Raw genomic sequence first — 14,062 nt, forward strand, 5'->3', positions numbered from 1 at the left:
ACACAACCGCCGCTTCCTGGCCGGCTCTAGCAGCCGCCTGAGGCCCCGCTCCTCCCTGAACTGTTATCCGTTAATTATCAGCTCCGTTCCCCGATAACAGAGGACACAGCCCCGCGTTGGCGTGTGGAGCTACCGCGAAGATGAACGAATGAAGCGGCTCCAAATCGTCCGCAGAAATACCGGGACTGTCCGTTCGGTGAGTGTTTATCTGACTTCATGGTTTGCGGAGTTTAAGACTGCTCACAGGAAACGTTTGTGTTGAAGTGATTTGTTTAGTCTTTTTTTTAATGTCGTTGTGAAACTAATTTTCTTGTGCTTTTTTTTTGTTTGTTTGTTTTGCTGTATCCCCAGAAAATAAATTTAACAAATTAAATATATACATAAACTGTTGTTTTTTTAATGCAAAGTAAATGTTGAGATTTCTCCTGGTGGAGCTTTGTTTGCTGTCCAGACATCATGGATGGAGCAGCTCATGTTTTGTCTAAAAATACACACTGAGACGAGTCTCACGTGCGGTCATCGTTTTCTTAAGTATAATCTAATTTAAGAATACAGTACTGTGTAAAAGTCTTGATTTATCACATTTAAAAGTGGCATTTAACATTAGTTATCCAGGTCTTTTCAAGGTCTTTCAAAGTTTTCCTTTGAGCATTGGCTGCTTTTTCAGTCCAGTCCTTGTACCTGATTTTCACAGGATAACATTTAGTAAGTTACTTAACACTCCTAACTAAAGTGATCTTGGCCAGAACCAATTAAGACGGAGTCTTTAGGTACCAACTAGCAGCTTATCACTAAGACACCATTTATTTCCATTTACATAGTTGCATCTATAAAAATACAAAAAACACAATTTGACAGACAAAAAATAGGATTTGTGCAGCAACAAGCTTTTAGCTAAAACTTGTGTGGCATTAAAATATTTAAAGAAACTGTATAAAAAAAAAATCTGAAAGTGACATCCTAAAGAAATTATTATGGTGGTAGGGTTCGAAAGAAGTGGACCCAAAAGCAGACTGAAGAGGCAGGTGGCCATGGGTGCAGTAATCCAGGTTTTAATGCTGAGAACTGGTAACCAACGCAGACAAGAAGAGGGGGTAAACAATGATCTGGCAAAGAGAAACAGAAACTAAGGGGTACATATACTGAGGATAACTAACAAGGAACAGGTGAGGTGAATGGGATAATTTAACCAGGTGTGCTGAATCAGGAAGCCATGGGCACAGAACACACAAGGGGTGTGACAAGAAACCAAAAAAGCAGAAGACTTACGGATAACAGAAACTAAGGAACAGAAATAACATTGAAGCAAAACCCACAAACCATGACAGAAATAGGAACAAATCCAGAAAAGACCTGACACCGGACCTTAGAGATGCACCTGGACCTTCAGTTCAGAAATGGTCTCCATGTATACGTGGCTTTCAATAAGCCATTTTTAAGGAAGGGAAACAGGGAGAAGGCTGAGGTATTCCACATGACACAAGAACTGGACTGAAGATCAGCTGCAACAGGTCTGATGGAGGGATGGATCCTCTCCAGAGCCCAAACGTTATTGAAGCAGTGTGGGATCATCTGGACAGAAAACAGAACAAAAGACAGCCAACATCTGAAGTCCTTCAAGAAGTCTGGATAACTGTTCCTGAAGACTATTTAAAGACAGATTATGTAACTTTCCATCCATAAAACGCCATGCTCCGGACTAGTAGGATGGCACAATTACACCTATGATGTGCATATCAAGAAGACATTATCAGAGGAAGAGAGGAAAAGAAAGAGAGAAATTGAACAAGAGATAAAACAAGAGTCAAGATAAAACTATCTGTTACTGGCTGGAGAGAGCTCACAGTACAGGCAGGATGTGAGATGGAAGCTGGATGAGTCGTGGATGGGGGGGGCGTTCCTGAGAAAACTGCAAAAGTTCTGTTGTGCTACTTTAAAGCAAGAGTGGCCAACTCACTTTAGTTCAGGGCCACATACAGTGCAACTTGATGCCAAGTGGGCCAGAACAATAAAATAACAACATAATAACCTATATTTAATGAAAATGACTAATTTATTCTTTTGTTTTAGTGCAAAAAAACTACAAGTATATTATCAAGATGTTTACAATCCTTTTAGAAAACATATGAAAAACCCAAAAGTTATATAGAAAATTAATTACCTTTTCACTAGTATTTTGCTTCAGTTTATTATTTACACATGCATTACAACTTAGAAATCACAAAGCATTTATTCACAGGTATCTGGAATGGAAAAATCCAGTATTTCACATTATGATCAAAGGAACTTTTTAGGAGCAAGAAGTAATTACTAAATATACATACGTGCACATTTACACATCTTTGTATTAATCACCTGAACTGACTAAAGTCACATCTATTAAGAAGGATATAACATTTCTAACGAGTTGTCTCACTGCCTTGCAATGTTTCAGATAAAAAAGCATGCTCACACGGATAAATACAGTTTATACAGTTTCTTTTGTTATAAAACTGCAGTTAATGTCTTCTTCTTCATCTTCAACCTTTATTTAACCAGGAGGTCCCATTGAGATTCAAAATCTCTTTTTCAAGAGAGACCTGGCCAAGTTAGCAGCCAAGCCACAAAGTAAATGCAGGATACATATTATAACAATTTACATCTTCATAATAAGACAACATATCCATAAAAACATGTCAAAAAGAACAAGCACATGTCTCCATCATCACATTCTTAATGGAAGCTTTAAATTAATTTATGGACATACGTTTTTCTAGTTTAAGCTCTTTATGTAGATTATTCCATCCCCAAGGTGCTGAATAGGAGAATGCAGTTTTTCCCAATTCTGTTGCAACTCTGGGAACATTAAATAGTAACCACTTTGAGGAGCATAACTGATAGGTATTAGAGCAAACAGAGGAGGTTACAGAGGTATAGCGGAAGTTTGCCAAGTATTGCTTTGTAAATGAAAATATACCAGTACAATATATCATCATAATCAATCACAGACAGAAAAGTAGCTTCCACAAGCTTCCTTTTAGCGCTAAAAGTAAATCAAGATTTGTTTCTAAAATAAAAGCCAAGTTTTGCTTTAAGCTTTTTGACTAAAGTTGTAATATGTACATTGAATGTCATCTTGACATTTACTAATTTACTAATTGAATCCTGTGGGCCAGTTTTGGCTCCCATGCCTACATTTAATGCACCTGGCTTAAAGAAATGACAGAAAACTTGCCTAAGAGGGTTCAGACTGGGATTCAAATCACATTCACTCATGTAAATGGAAAAAGCAAAAACACTCGTACACACTTTATAAACAAGTTTCATATAATTCACACAAGCTGGATCAGTGTTTTTAATTGTCTTGTCGACTGTTTGGTGTCCATATGTAAAATTATTCTTACATCTGGGACAAACCTCACTTATAAATGTGGATGTGTTTATTAATTATTACTGACAGCCATAATAATACACATTTATTCCTGACGAGACATGTTGTGTAAGGACAAAAGTCATCTTTGTTCTGTTTGTAGGGCAAGGTCAGGGCCAGCTGCAGCCTGAGGGGCACCAGTTGTGGTGATGGTGTTGGACTCCAGTGAAGTCTTCATGGATCAGGTTGAGGGTGAAAGGGTCGGGGACATGGTGGAGCCAGATATCCAAGCAGATCCACCCAAAACTGCCAGCAGCTCCTCCACAAAGGCTAAACCTTCGGCCAGAAGAAGCAGCATCACTAAGAAGGAGAAGGCTTCCCAGAACGGCCTCCCGAACCCGGCGAGCGGCAGCCAGGTGATGCAGAGGAAATCATCGTCATCGTTGGCCACGTGTGGCTCTACGCCCAGGCCACCGCTCCGCCGCCCCCTCAGTCTGGAGATGACGCCTCAGCGCCTGCGAGGGTCTCAGGAGCAAGCTGTGGACAGGAGGATCCTGCAGCCACCTTGGCGCAGCGGCTCGGCAGCCCCCTCGCCCCCCACTCGCAGCCTGACCAGCCCCAGCCTCGGAGCAAGCAGCTGGATGCGGCGCAGTGAGAGCACCTGCTCCGTCAACTACCCTGTGGGGCTGCGAGCTGGCAGAGGTCAAATGCGGCCCGCCACCTCCCTGCCCCACATAGCTAAAGGAGTCGGGGGCTCGACGCTCCCTACCCCCTCCAGGCCCTGTCTGCTCGTCGCCCTCAGACCTCTGAACCTGGAGCAGGAGAAGCAGGCCTTCTTCCAGTCCGACTACAAGTACGAGCCTCAATTCGAGTATGTGCAGCCTGAACCGAGGAGCGTGCTGGAGAAGTACAGGGAGGGCTCAGGCCTCTTCCTGGAGCAGGTGGGTCGGCATCAAACACCTCACACATCAGCCTCTGAGCTCACATTCTGATGATGATGATGATGTATGTGTTGAACTGTAGGCGGTTGGGATTATGGAGTGTGTCTTGAAGAGGTTCGGCTCCTATGAAAACTTTGAGGAGGCGACGGGTGGAAGTGTGCTGCCGAAGAGTCAAGTCTGGGCTGCTGTACGCAAATACCTGCAGAAGGAGGGCTGCGTGGGGGAGGTGAGAGATGTGAAGGGAACAAATTTGCTTTTCCAAGAGGAACTTTATGTATCTAAGGCCTCTCCTGATAATTTAAGCATTATTTTTGTATTTTGCAATTTGTTTATTTGGACAAGGATATACCAGATGTAAGATAACAACATCAGCTGTTCAGTTTTAGCAGAACAACATACAACCATACAAAAAAAATACCTTAACATCTTTAGGAAAAAGAAAAACCTGACAATCATCAGAAACACATATAAAAAAAGCTGTGGAAAAAACAAAGCCATTAATCACACCAACATCAGCAACATAAAGAAAACATGAACATAACTGTAGTTCTTGTGATCAAACCCACAGCACCACACACTGACGTCTCAGCATGCAGGTTAGTAAATAACAGGAAGGAATCAGTGATGTGTGCCACCTCAAAGATCAAAACCATCCATCTGAAAGATTGTTGACTTTCCTGGAGCTGAATGATGGTGTCTTCTGTTTGGCATGACTGTTGTTTCCTGATGTGTGTTTTATTATCTCCTGTGAATATTTGTTTTCTGACCAGAGGACGGATGTAGACGCTGGCTAAGAGCTTCAGATGACGATGTGTTTGTGTCTTCAGGTCGTGGTGCGTCTGTCTGATGAGCTGCTGTCTCAGGCGGTGATGGTGGTGGAGAACTGTCGGCCCACTCTGACCATCAACCTGGCCGGGGCTCGGCAACACTGGCTGGAGGGGATGCTAAGGCATGAGATTGGTAGGAATCTTTGACTTCTTTAAAATACCTGTAGCTATAATAAAAAATACGAAATACACAGATTGTCTTCTCCCAGAATTATTTTATTTTTATTTACATTCATGTTAATCTCCTAATTGAAATACCGGGGTGCCATGTTTGCGATATGCCTCCCATTCTGGTCTTCAGATATGTTTAAGTAGGTGGCCTATGCCAAAGTGGCATCCATTTGAATGTCTGGATGCATGTTTTCCTAGCAGAACAGACATGCATAAACACTGCAGACATGCATTGTTGTGCAAATTATTTTTATCTCTTCACTAACAAACTTCAGTGTACTTCAATGTAAAAAAAAAAAGTGTAAAATTTGATTCAGTAACACTGAAGAGGGCAGGCGAGAGGTTTAAAAGGTCAAGTTTACAGAATATGCAGTAACAGATTAACTGGTGAGGGTGCCATTATTGGGTATAATTGGGCTTTGTGATCCATGGCTTTGTGGGCTGGTGTCAGCAGAACTGCCTTCAGATCAATGCAGGGAAAACCAAAGAGCTGGTGGCAGATTTTTGCAGGTGTAAATACTCTCCTCCATTACCGGTGAACATCCAGGGAATGGACAACAAATTGGACTGGACAGACAACACTAACGCCCTGTACAAGAAAGGACAGAGTGGGCTGTATCTCCTAAGGAGACTCAGGTCTTTTGGAGTGCAGGGGACACTGCTGAGATCCTTTTTTGACTCTGTGGTGGCCTCAGCCATCTATTATGTGGTCTTCTGGGACAGCAGCATCTCGGCTGCTGACAGGAAGACACTAAACAAACTGGTTAAGAAGGCCAGCTCTGTCCCGGGATGCCCCCTCGATCTGGTGGATGTAGTGACGGAGAGGAGAATGATGGCTAAGCTTTCGTCTCTGATGGAGAAAACGTCCCTCACCATGTAGGACTTTTTAACAACACTGAGCAGCTCCTTCAGGGACAGACTGCTTCACCTGCAGTGTGTGAAGGAGAGATACTGTAGGTCCTTCCTTCCTGCTGCTGTCAGACTCTACAATCTGCACTGCTGCCAGTAGCCACACAGCCACAGCAGAAAACTAATAACACACACAGACGTGCAATAATGTAAATTCTTTTTGTATATATGTTTTTTATATAGACCTCTATATAGTTCTTATATAGACTTTTTAAACAGTTTTTGTTCTGTACAGCTTTTTTTGTTCTTACTTCTATAATGCTGTTTTTGCACCTTTGCTGCCGTAGCACCAAAATTTCCCCAAGTCTTGTCTTGTCTTGTCTTGTCTTTTCTTGTCTTATCTTATCTTATTAAAGCAGCATCCACCACTTTTAGTTCTCAAAGACAAATAGTAAATAACTTTGGTCTTTTAGCATCTACAGAGCATATTGTGAAAAATTTCAGGCAGTCTGGAGAAATCTCAGTGGAAAACTCAAGCACAGAAGCCACTGTTAGATGTTTGTGCCCACTGAGCCATATTGGCCCAAGAGGACCTTTTAAACACATTTTCACACAACATAGTCCACCACTACACCCAGGGACATGAAACTAAATCACACAAGTAAAAAGCCATATATCAACTCTGTGCACAAAGCTCATTTCAGATGGACAGAATGGACAGAAAAACTGGCATTTGACATAAGTGTCAAAGATATGAGGGAGCATCCAGGCTATTTCAGAGAAAGCTGTGAGGGTATGGAGGAAATCAGTGTCCATGGAGGACTGTGTGAATGTTGGAATTGTGGATATATGCTACCATCAAGGTGACGTCTTCTCCTGAAGTCGGTAGTTATGATGCCAGATTTCATTCTGCATGACTTCCAGCCATGGCAGTGCCCAGCAAATAAAGAATGAATATGAAAACATTTCAATAATAGATTAATAGAAACGAGTCATCTGACGGCACCAGGTTACTTGGATGAAGCCAAACATTCACCAAAGCCCCACAAGGTCAGCAGTCATGCTGCCGGTCACATGTAGACTCTGGCTCCTTGTGTTGCTCCGGCTGAATTTCAGAAAAACACATTTTCTCATTCGCTCTGGTACCATGTTTCCTGCTGAAACTGTTTGGTTTTATTCATGTGTGGTGCTGCATCTGCAGCGCAGCAGAGGTTTGATAGTATTTAGGATGCAAACAGAATCTGAAAATTGAATAGAAAAAAATGCACTAAGGGACTACTTTTAATAGAAAAATTTTCTTTTTTTATTATGAATAATTTTGCATGTAGCAGCTGAGCAGGACTGATCAGCGTCTCTGCACTGTGGAGCGATCAGTCATTGTGAATGACATCCAGTTGTACCGCCTTTCCTCAGGAACACATTATCTACGAGGTGTAAATAACAACCTGCAGCCGTGGGCTACCACAGAAGGCAGGAAGCAGTTTGGTCTAAAACCGGCCAATCCCACCGAGGAAGGCCTGGCCAGCCTTCACAGTGTGTTGCTACGGAAACAGCCCTACCTGTGGCGTGCGGCTTTGCTGTACTACACAGTGTACCACGCCACCAGCATGAGCTTCAGCCAGCTCTTCAGTCACATCGCACGCTTCGTCCAGGACCCGGATGTCCGCTGGGAGTACTGCCTACGTGCCAAGAGGGGACAGACGGACACCTCGCAGCCTGGTACACACACACACACACACACACACACACACAAACATAGAAAACACAGCAAACATAAATACACTGAAACTGGTTTTTGTTCACTTTCAAGAAATGATCGGTGGATAGATACAATCAGAGAAGAAACAGTTGACAGAATATAGTACATCTATACTATAAATAATAGTACATCTGAAATATTTCAAAACATTTTATACCATGACTTATCACTTTGTTACACATGGTGAAATTTAACTGTGGGAAAAAAAGAATTCAGTTGTAAAAATGAAAAACAGATGTTATTTGCTTCATAGTGACCACCCAGCCATGACAGTTTAACACGGTCTGTGGTCTTCACATCCCCTTTCTGACTGCTGCTGCAGTGACAAACAGAAAATGTTTTCATTAAACTTTTTTTCAGACCAATTTCATTGTTTTCTTACAAGTGAGAGTTTAAACTTAAGTTGTATTTAAATTGCCATCCTTTATGCAGTTATCATTAATGATCATGGTGGTGCTTTTATTAATCTACAAACCAAACTTGTGGCCATCTTCCTGATGTATTCTTGGAGCTTGAATGTTTCATCTTGGATAGTGGCCCTCATGCTCACTAGTCCTCAGCCTCCCTCTTTGTACTTCCTCTGGACACTGGATTTGGGGCGGAACCCTCCATGCATGCTGAACAGCTTCCGTGTTTTAACATCTGTGGTCTGAACAGCTAATTATCCCAGCAGGGTATCCGATCACTGGCAGGGCATACCTGTTAATTTCCCGGATCTTGTTCTTGCCATTGAGCTGACTTCTGAGGGCTTACCTTACTTGTTGCAGATATTTGGCTGTGGCAACTTTCCTTGTGGCTTCTTCATGGTTGCCACTTGTCTGTGGTTTTCAAGGTACTTGTAGCTCTCCTTAACATCTTACATTCTGCCCTCTGGGAGTACAATGCCCTCTGTATAAAGCACAAAGCCTGTATAGAGCATACAGACCATTTCCACCAAATTCTGATCCTGCCACCTGAATGTGGAGCTGAAATAGAGACTTATCAGACCAGCAACGTTTCTCCATCTTCTATTGTCCAGTGTTGGTGAGTCTGTGTGTGAATTGTAGCTTTGATTGGAACCAGTGCTGATTGGACTTCCTGTTGTCTTTCTATCATCTCCAACCAGTCTGCCCATTCTCCTCTGACCTCTGACATCAACAAGACATTCTAGTCCAGACAACTGCTGCTCACTGGATATTTTCTCTTCTTCAGACCATCTCTGTAAACCCTAGAGATGGGTGTGTGTGAAAATCCCAGTAAATACTCAGACCATCAACCATGCCACGTTGAAAGTCTCTTAAATCCCCTTTCTTCCTCATTCTGATGCTCAGTTTGAACTTCAGCAAGTCGTCTTCACCATGTCTACATGACTATGAGCACTGAGTTGCTTCCATGTGATTGGCTGATTAGATATTTTTGTTGACAAGCAGTTGAACAAATGGCTGGTGACTGTATGTTAGTGTTTTACAGGCATAAACTGCTGTTTATTATGAGCAAATGTTTTTTTTTCCAGGTTTTTGTGATTTTGTAACATAATTTCAGAACAAAAGTTTCATAAAGTTTAAACGCTTCAATTTATTTCTTTAGTCGACAGCTGCAAGCTGATACTGAGCTCTGCAGGATCACTAATAACTTATTTTATGTTCCTTTACTCCTTGTATTATGTCTGTCAACCTGCCGTCTTGTTGCTTGCTCAGCTGACTGTGAGTAACTGAGATCAGATCACAGTTGGGTAGTTGAGACACAGTTCACTGCCAGGTGCTAACACATACTTAGAACTGTGATCGGATCACTAGGATACATGATGAGAACAGGTGGAACAGCCTTTGTGTAGCCTGAAAGTCAAAACCGAGGGCAAAATGTGCTTTTGTCACACCTCACTGCTTCTGTCATCAGATCCTGGCTTTTCTCCGCTGGCGTTTTCAGTCAAACGCGCCTTTTTAGAGAATTTAGTGTTTGCAGAAGTGAGCAATTCAGCTGTTATCCAGCCTGTACGGTGTGTGTTTCTGTCTCAGGTTGCTTCAGCAAAGATCAGGTGTATCTGGACGGGATTCTGCGGATTCTTCGGCATCGAAGGACTATTGATTTCAAGATGCTGACTTCTTTAGGAAAGGTGAGCAGTGATCCCTGTAAATAAGAGCTTTAATTACTAGAAAGTTGCATACGCTACTAAAAACTGTTACCTACATCTCTGCAGGTGTCTTATGAAGACGTGGAGAGGTTGCGACATCTTGCAGCGCTCCCCCGAACCAGAATCCCACACTTCATGCGAGACCAGGAGCGGTACCTGCAGCATCTAGATCACATCGTGGCCGTGAATGAGCTGGACGATTCAACACTGGAGCAGCTGCTTTCCTGAGCATCCGGACCTGCCCGGACCACCAGACCAGGAGGAGGAAGCTGATACAGACTCATGTGGTGCCCCAATTATCGCTTACGATATCAGTATTATCCATGCTTTATTTGAGCAAATTGTTCTTTTTTTGTTTTGTTTTGTAAGAAAACTTGAATATGAAAAAAGGGACATGCACACTAGCGCCTCTATCTACATTTTTACTTCTGTCCGATGCATGTTTGTGACGCTTTTCACAGAGCCAAGTACAGTTCAGCTGCACCCCTTCGCCTTTACTCCCTTTATAAAGTTACCTCAGTATTGTCGCTCTACTATGTAACTAACATCATGTATGTAGACTCACACATTATCAAATTTTAACGTTCATAATCACAAGCTTTATTTATGCACTTGTTTTGTTTTTGTTTTGTTTTTTTATTCAGACAAAACAAACTGAATGTCTCCGGTATTAGCTTTATATATTTTTTTTTAGACTATGTTGTTTTATGCCTTAGATTGTTTGCATTTTTAAAAAAGACACCCAGGGACGGCACTTAGTGAGGCCATGAATCTTTAAAACGTCAAGTGCCAGTGGACTCAGCCAAGTGTTTGAATTTTCCCAGGGAGTATTTTAGATATCAGTGTTATTAAGAAGTTATTCAGGAATGTTGTCTTAACGGTGTCCTTGATGGACTTTCGGTATGAATACGCTACTGTGATATAACCTGTCCTCGAGCTCTACCGCTGCACAACAACCAAACTTTCTTTTGTAACGTGAAGGGAACAGTTCAGCATTTAGGATTTTTATTTATTTTCTCTGCTGCCTTGCAAACTTAAATTAAGTCCTAACATCTTTGTGTTGACATGTTATGTAAAACAGTTACATCTGATTTCATGAGGAAGAATTTGTTTCTCTGCAACGAGAATCTGGCTGCACTTGCCTCCTGACTCAAAACAGCTGTTTAAAAAAAATGGACAACAAAAAAACCCGTTTTAGATTCTTGAGCCTTCGCTATGGAGGATGAAAAGTGCCACAATGTTAATACACCACTGAATAGTTTACCAAATGCAATTAATTTTATTAAAATTAGAAAATAAACACAGAATAAGAATAAACACATTTATCAATAACTACCTAAATGTGTCATTAATCATATTTTTTTACAATCTTTTATAATTAATCAAAAAGATAATTACACTAGGTTAAATATCGTCAGTACGTAAAAAAATCCATAAATGTTCATAATTATGTGTTTAATTTAAATTAAGTTCATATAAGAAAAAGAGGTATATGATTATTTCACTATTTAATTATTTCATGTTTCTTGAGCATCATGAATTGATTTAAAATGTGACTGTGGCTCATCAAGATTGTGACGTCTTAGTTACCCTGCTCAGTAAGTAAATAAATAAAAGATCCCAGCAGAGCCAGTTGAAATACTCTGTAGGTGGGAGTATTTATTTATACATTTGATGGTTCTACCTGTTAGTCACTGTGATTTTAAAAAAAGAAGAAAAATGAAGAAGCATGTCCTTTCAGCAGTTTGACACGATGCGTAAAGCAAAACTCTGCTGTAAAGTGATGCAGCATCCCAGAAGAAAGAGATGTGCTCCAGGAATCTACATGATAAATGTCATTGTGCTATTAAAACGAGTCAGAAACACACATCTTAAGGTCAGAAAGTTAAATAGTGCTACTTTAATATATGTTACAAAAGAATATTAACAGTAATATCATGTAAACTGGCTAACTGTTTTTACAGTTCAGTTAGGGAGGCTATGTGTTCCCTCTGTTTGCAGTCTTTGTGCTAAGCTAAGCTAGCTGTAGGCAGCAGTCTTGTATTAGAGAGAAAAATCTCTTCCCAAATGCTGAACTCTGGCCCTCCGTCAGAAAAAGTGCCAAAGTGGCGTCTTTAACACTTTTTTAGGGCTTTTTGTGAAGCAGCCAAACTCAGCTGGTCTTTAGTAGCTCCTCATCACATGTCAGCTACTGGAGGAAGGAGGTTGTTGTGGGCATGCGTTGGATGGGTGTGGAGCTCCCGTGCTGTAGCTAGCTAGCTGTGTGTTTGTAGCCTGCTTTTTACTGTGTTTGACACTAAAACTGCAAATGTCGATCAGGGCATTCATTTTGGGCCAAGTTGTCAGAGCAGAACTGACAAAAATGAAGAAAATAACAGGATGTGGGCTGATCTGCATCACAGAAGACCCACCAGTCCTAGTTTTTAACTTAAACACTTGATCAAAATGTGAACGCTACTTCTGTGATGTGTTTTAAATAGTTAGATTTTAAAAAATCACATATTTGAAACTGATTCTGCTGTGTTTACAATTTCAGCTACTTCAGCGGATAATTCGTAAAATTCGAACGTTTCGTCTTCTGCCTCATGAACCTCAGCCCAGATTCTCCTAAACGAATGCACCTATTTGTAACGCACCAATGTTGCACAAGTGTTTTATGTTCTGGAAAACATGTTGAATTTCCAGTTTATTTATTAAAATAAACATACACACACATCCGTTTCATGATTTTCTCATTTTCCACCAAATCTTTGTGACTCAGATTGACCTCTGGACTGTTTGCTGGCCACATCATTGAGATGATGTCTTCCCTGATGAATAGTTTGAATGTTTTTGGTCTGTGGTAAGATGTGTTGTCACCCAGAAAAATGACCTCAGAATCACCAAACCTCCTTTTAAAGGATAAAAAGTGCATTTACTGTAGAGATAATGACTGGCCATATCTGCTGGACATTTCCCTAGCTCCTAACCTCTTCATCACAAGGCCCATTTTTTTCTGCCTCCTGTCCAAAATAAATAAAGTACATCTACACAACTACCAGGACTGCATGTATAATCTTGGTCTCAAAAGAAAGCTGAGACATGTGAGAGATTACTACTGAAGTCAGAATCAAAACATGTTACTGTGTCAAAGTAAATTCACCTGGAACAGTTTTTTTTTTATTCAAACTAAATAAACTAAGGTTCTAAAACAAAGTAAGACAAATTAAATATTTAAAATCTGCAAAATCAAGCAGAACCACAAAACAGCAAAAGAAAGACATGATCTTTTATTCTGGCTGCTAGTTCCCAGAGACGGTGATGAGACAGACGTCTTTGTAACCAGCAGCGTCTCTGCTGTCATACGACACATTGTGTGGTTTGCTTGAAGTGGAGACGAGCAGAAGCTCTACAGTGGACAGTGTTCTCGTGGTTTTCTTACAGTCCCATATAATTGATTGGGGCTTGAATTGTGTTTAATTTGCACGCATCTCATACAGCAGCCTGTACAGGGGTCTGATGAAGAGGCAAATCATCAATGATTGTAGAAATGTGGTTTTCATATATTTTTATTGGACCTGCAACAAATTTGAGGTTCCAATATAATCTTGTCCAGTGCAGATTGGTGATTCACCAGATCACACACACTCCATCACTGCAACCTTGTTTTCTTATGCCAATCACATTCATCCATCCATTCCCTTAACCGCTTAGTCCATTTTTGGGTTGCGGGTAAGCTGGAGCCTACGACAGCATTTTAGCACATTTATTTTATTTAGTTTTTTTTTCCTTTGGGATGTAAATCAAGTTTGCTTAAGCTGTTTTTTTCCAGCACGGTTGCAAACACCATCTATAATTTTTCAGTTTTGTTGTGTTTCTACATTCAAATGTTTTTTATCCATACAATATCTATTTTTATTCTTCATCCTTCCAGATGATAAGAGGTTCTGCTGCCTGTCAGTTTACTGCTGGCATTTTTAATTTAACCCGTTAAGGCCTGACCCATGACAAAATGGTAAGAAAAGTCAAATTTTATAAATATGAGGTCTTTATTTGGCCCTTTAACAAAATGTAACA

At 40.9% G+C, this 14,062-nt stretch overlaps 1 protein-coding gene across 1 annotated transcript; it reads left to right on the plus strand.

Annotated features, from left to right (window-relative positions):
- Nucleotides 1-12,719, plus strand: LOC121644695 (uncharacterized protein KIAA0895-like). Its single transcript, XM_041992841.1, has 7 exons — nt 1-196; nt 3,513-4,290; nt 4,373-4,516; nt 5,118-5,250; nt 7,551-7,856; nt 9,891-9,988; nt 10,073-12,719. Exons 2-7 carry the CDS (start codon nt 3,559-3,561, stop codon nt 10,232-10,234), a joined length of 1,575 nt encoding a protein of 524 aa, XP_041848775.1. The 5' UTR covers nt 1-196; nt 3,513-3,558; the 3' UTR covers nt 10,235-12,719.
- The last annotated feature ends 1,343 nt before the right edge of the window (nt 12,720-14,062 follow it).

This window comes from Melanotaenia boesemani, chromosome 1 (assembly GCF_017639745.1).
Source record: "Melanotaenia boesemani isolate fMelBoe1 chromosome 1, fMelBoe1.pri, whole genome shotgun sequence".
Taxonomy (NCBI): domain Eukaryota; kingdom Metazoa; phylum Chordata; class Actinopteri; order Atheriniformes; family Melanotaeniidae; genus Melanotaenia; species Melanotaenia boesemani.

Coding starts and splice junctions, on each gene's coding strand:
- LOC121644695 (XM_041992841.1), top strand. CDS start 3,559: ATGGTGTTGGACTCCAGTGAAGTCTTCATGGATCAGGTTGAGGGTGAA. Junction 4,517..5,117: donor AGGAGGGCTGCGTGGGGGAG/GTGAGAGATGTG, acceptor TTGTGTCTTCAG/GTCGTGGTGCGTCTGTCTGA. Junction 9,989..10,072: donor TGCTGACTTCTTTAGGAAAG/GTGAGCAGTGAT, acceptor ACATCTCTGCAG/GTGTCTTATGAAGACGTGGA.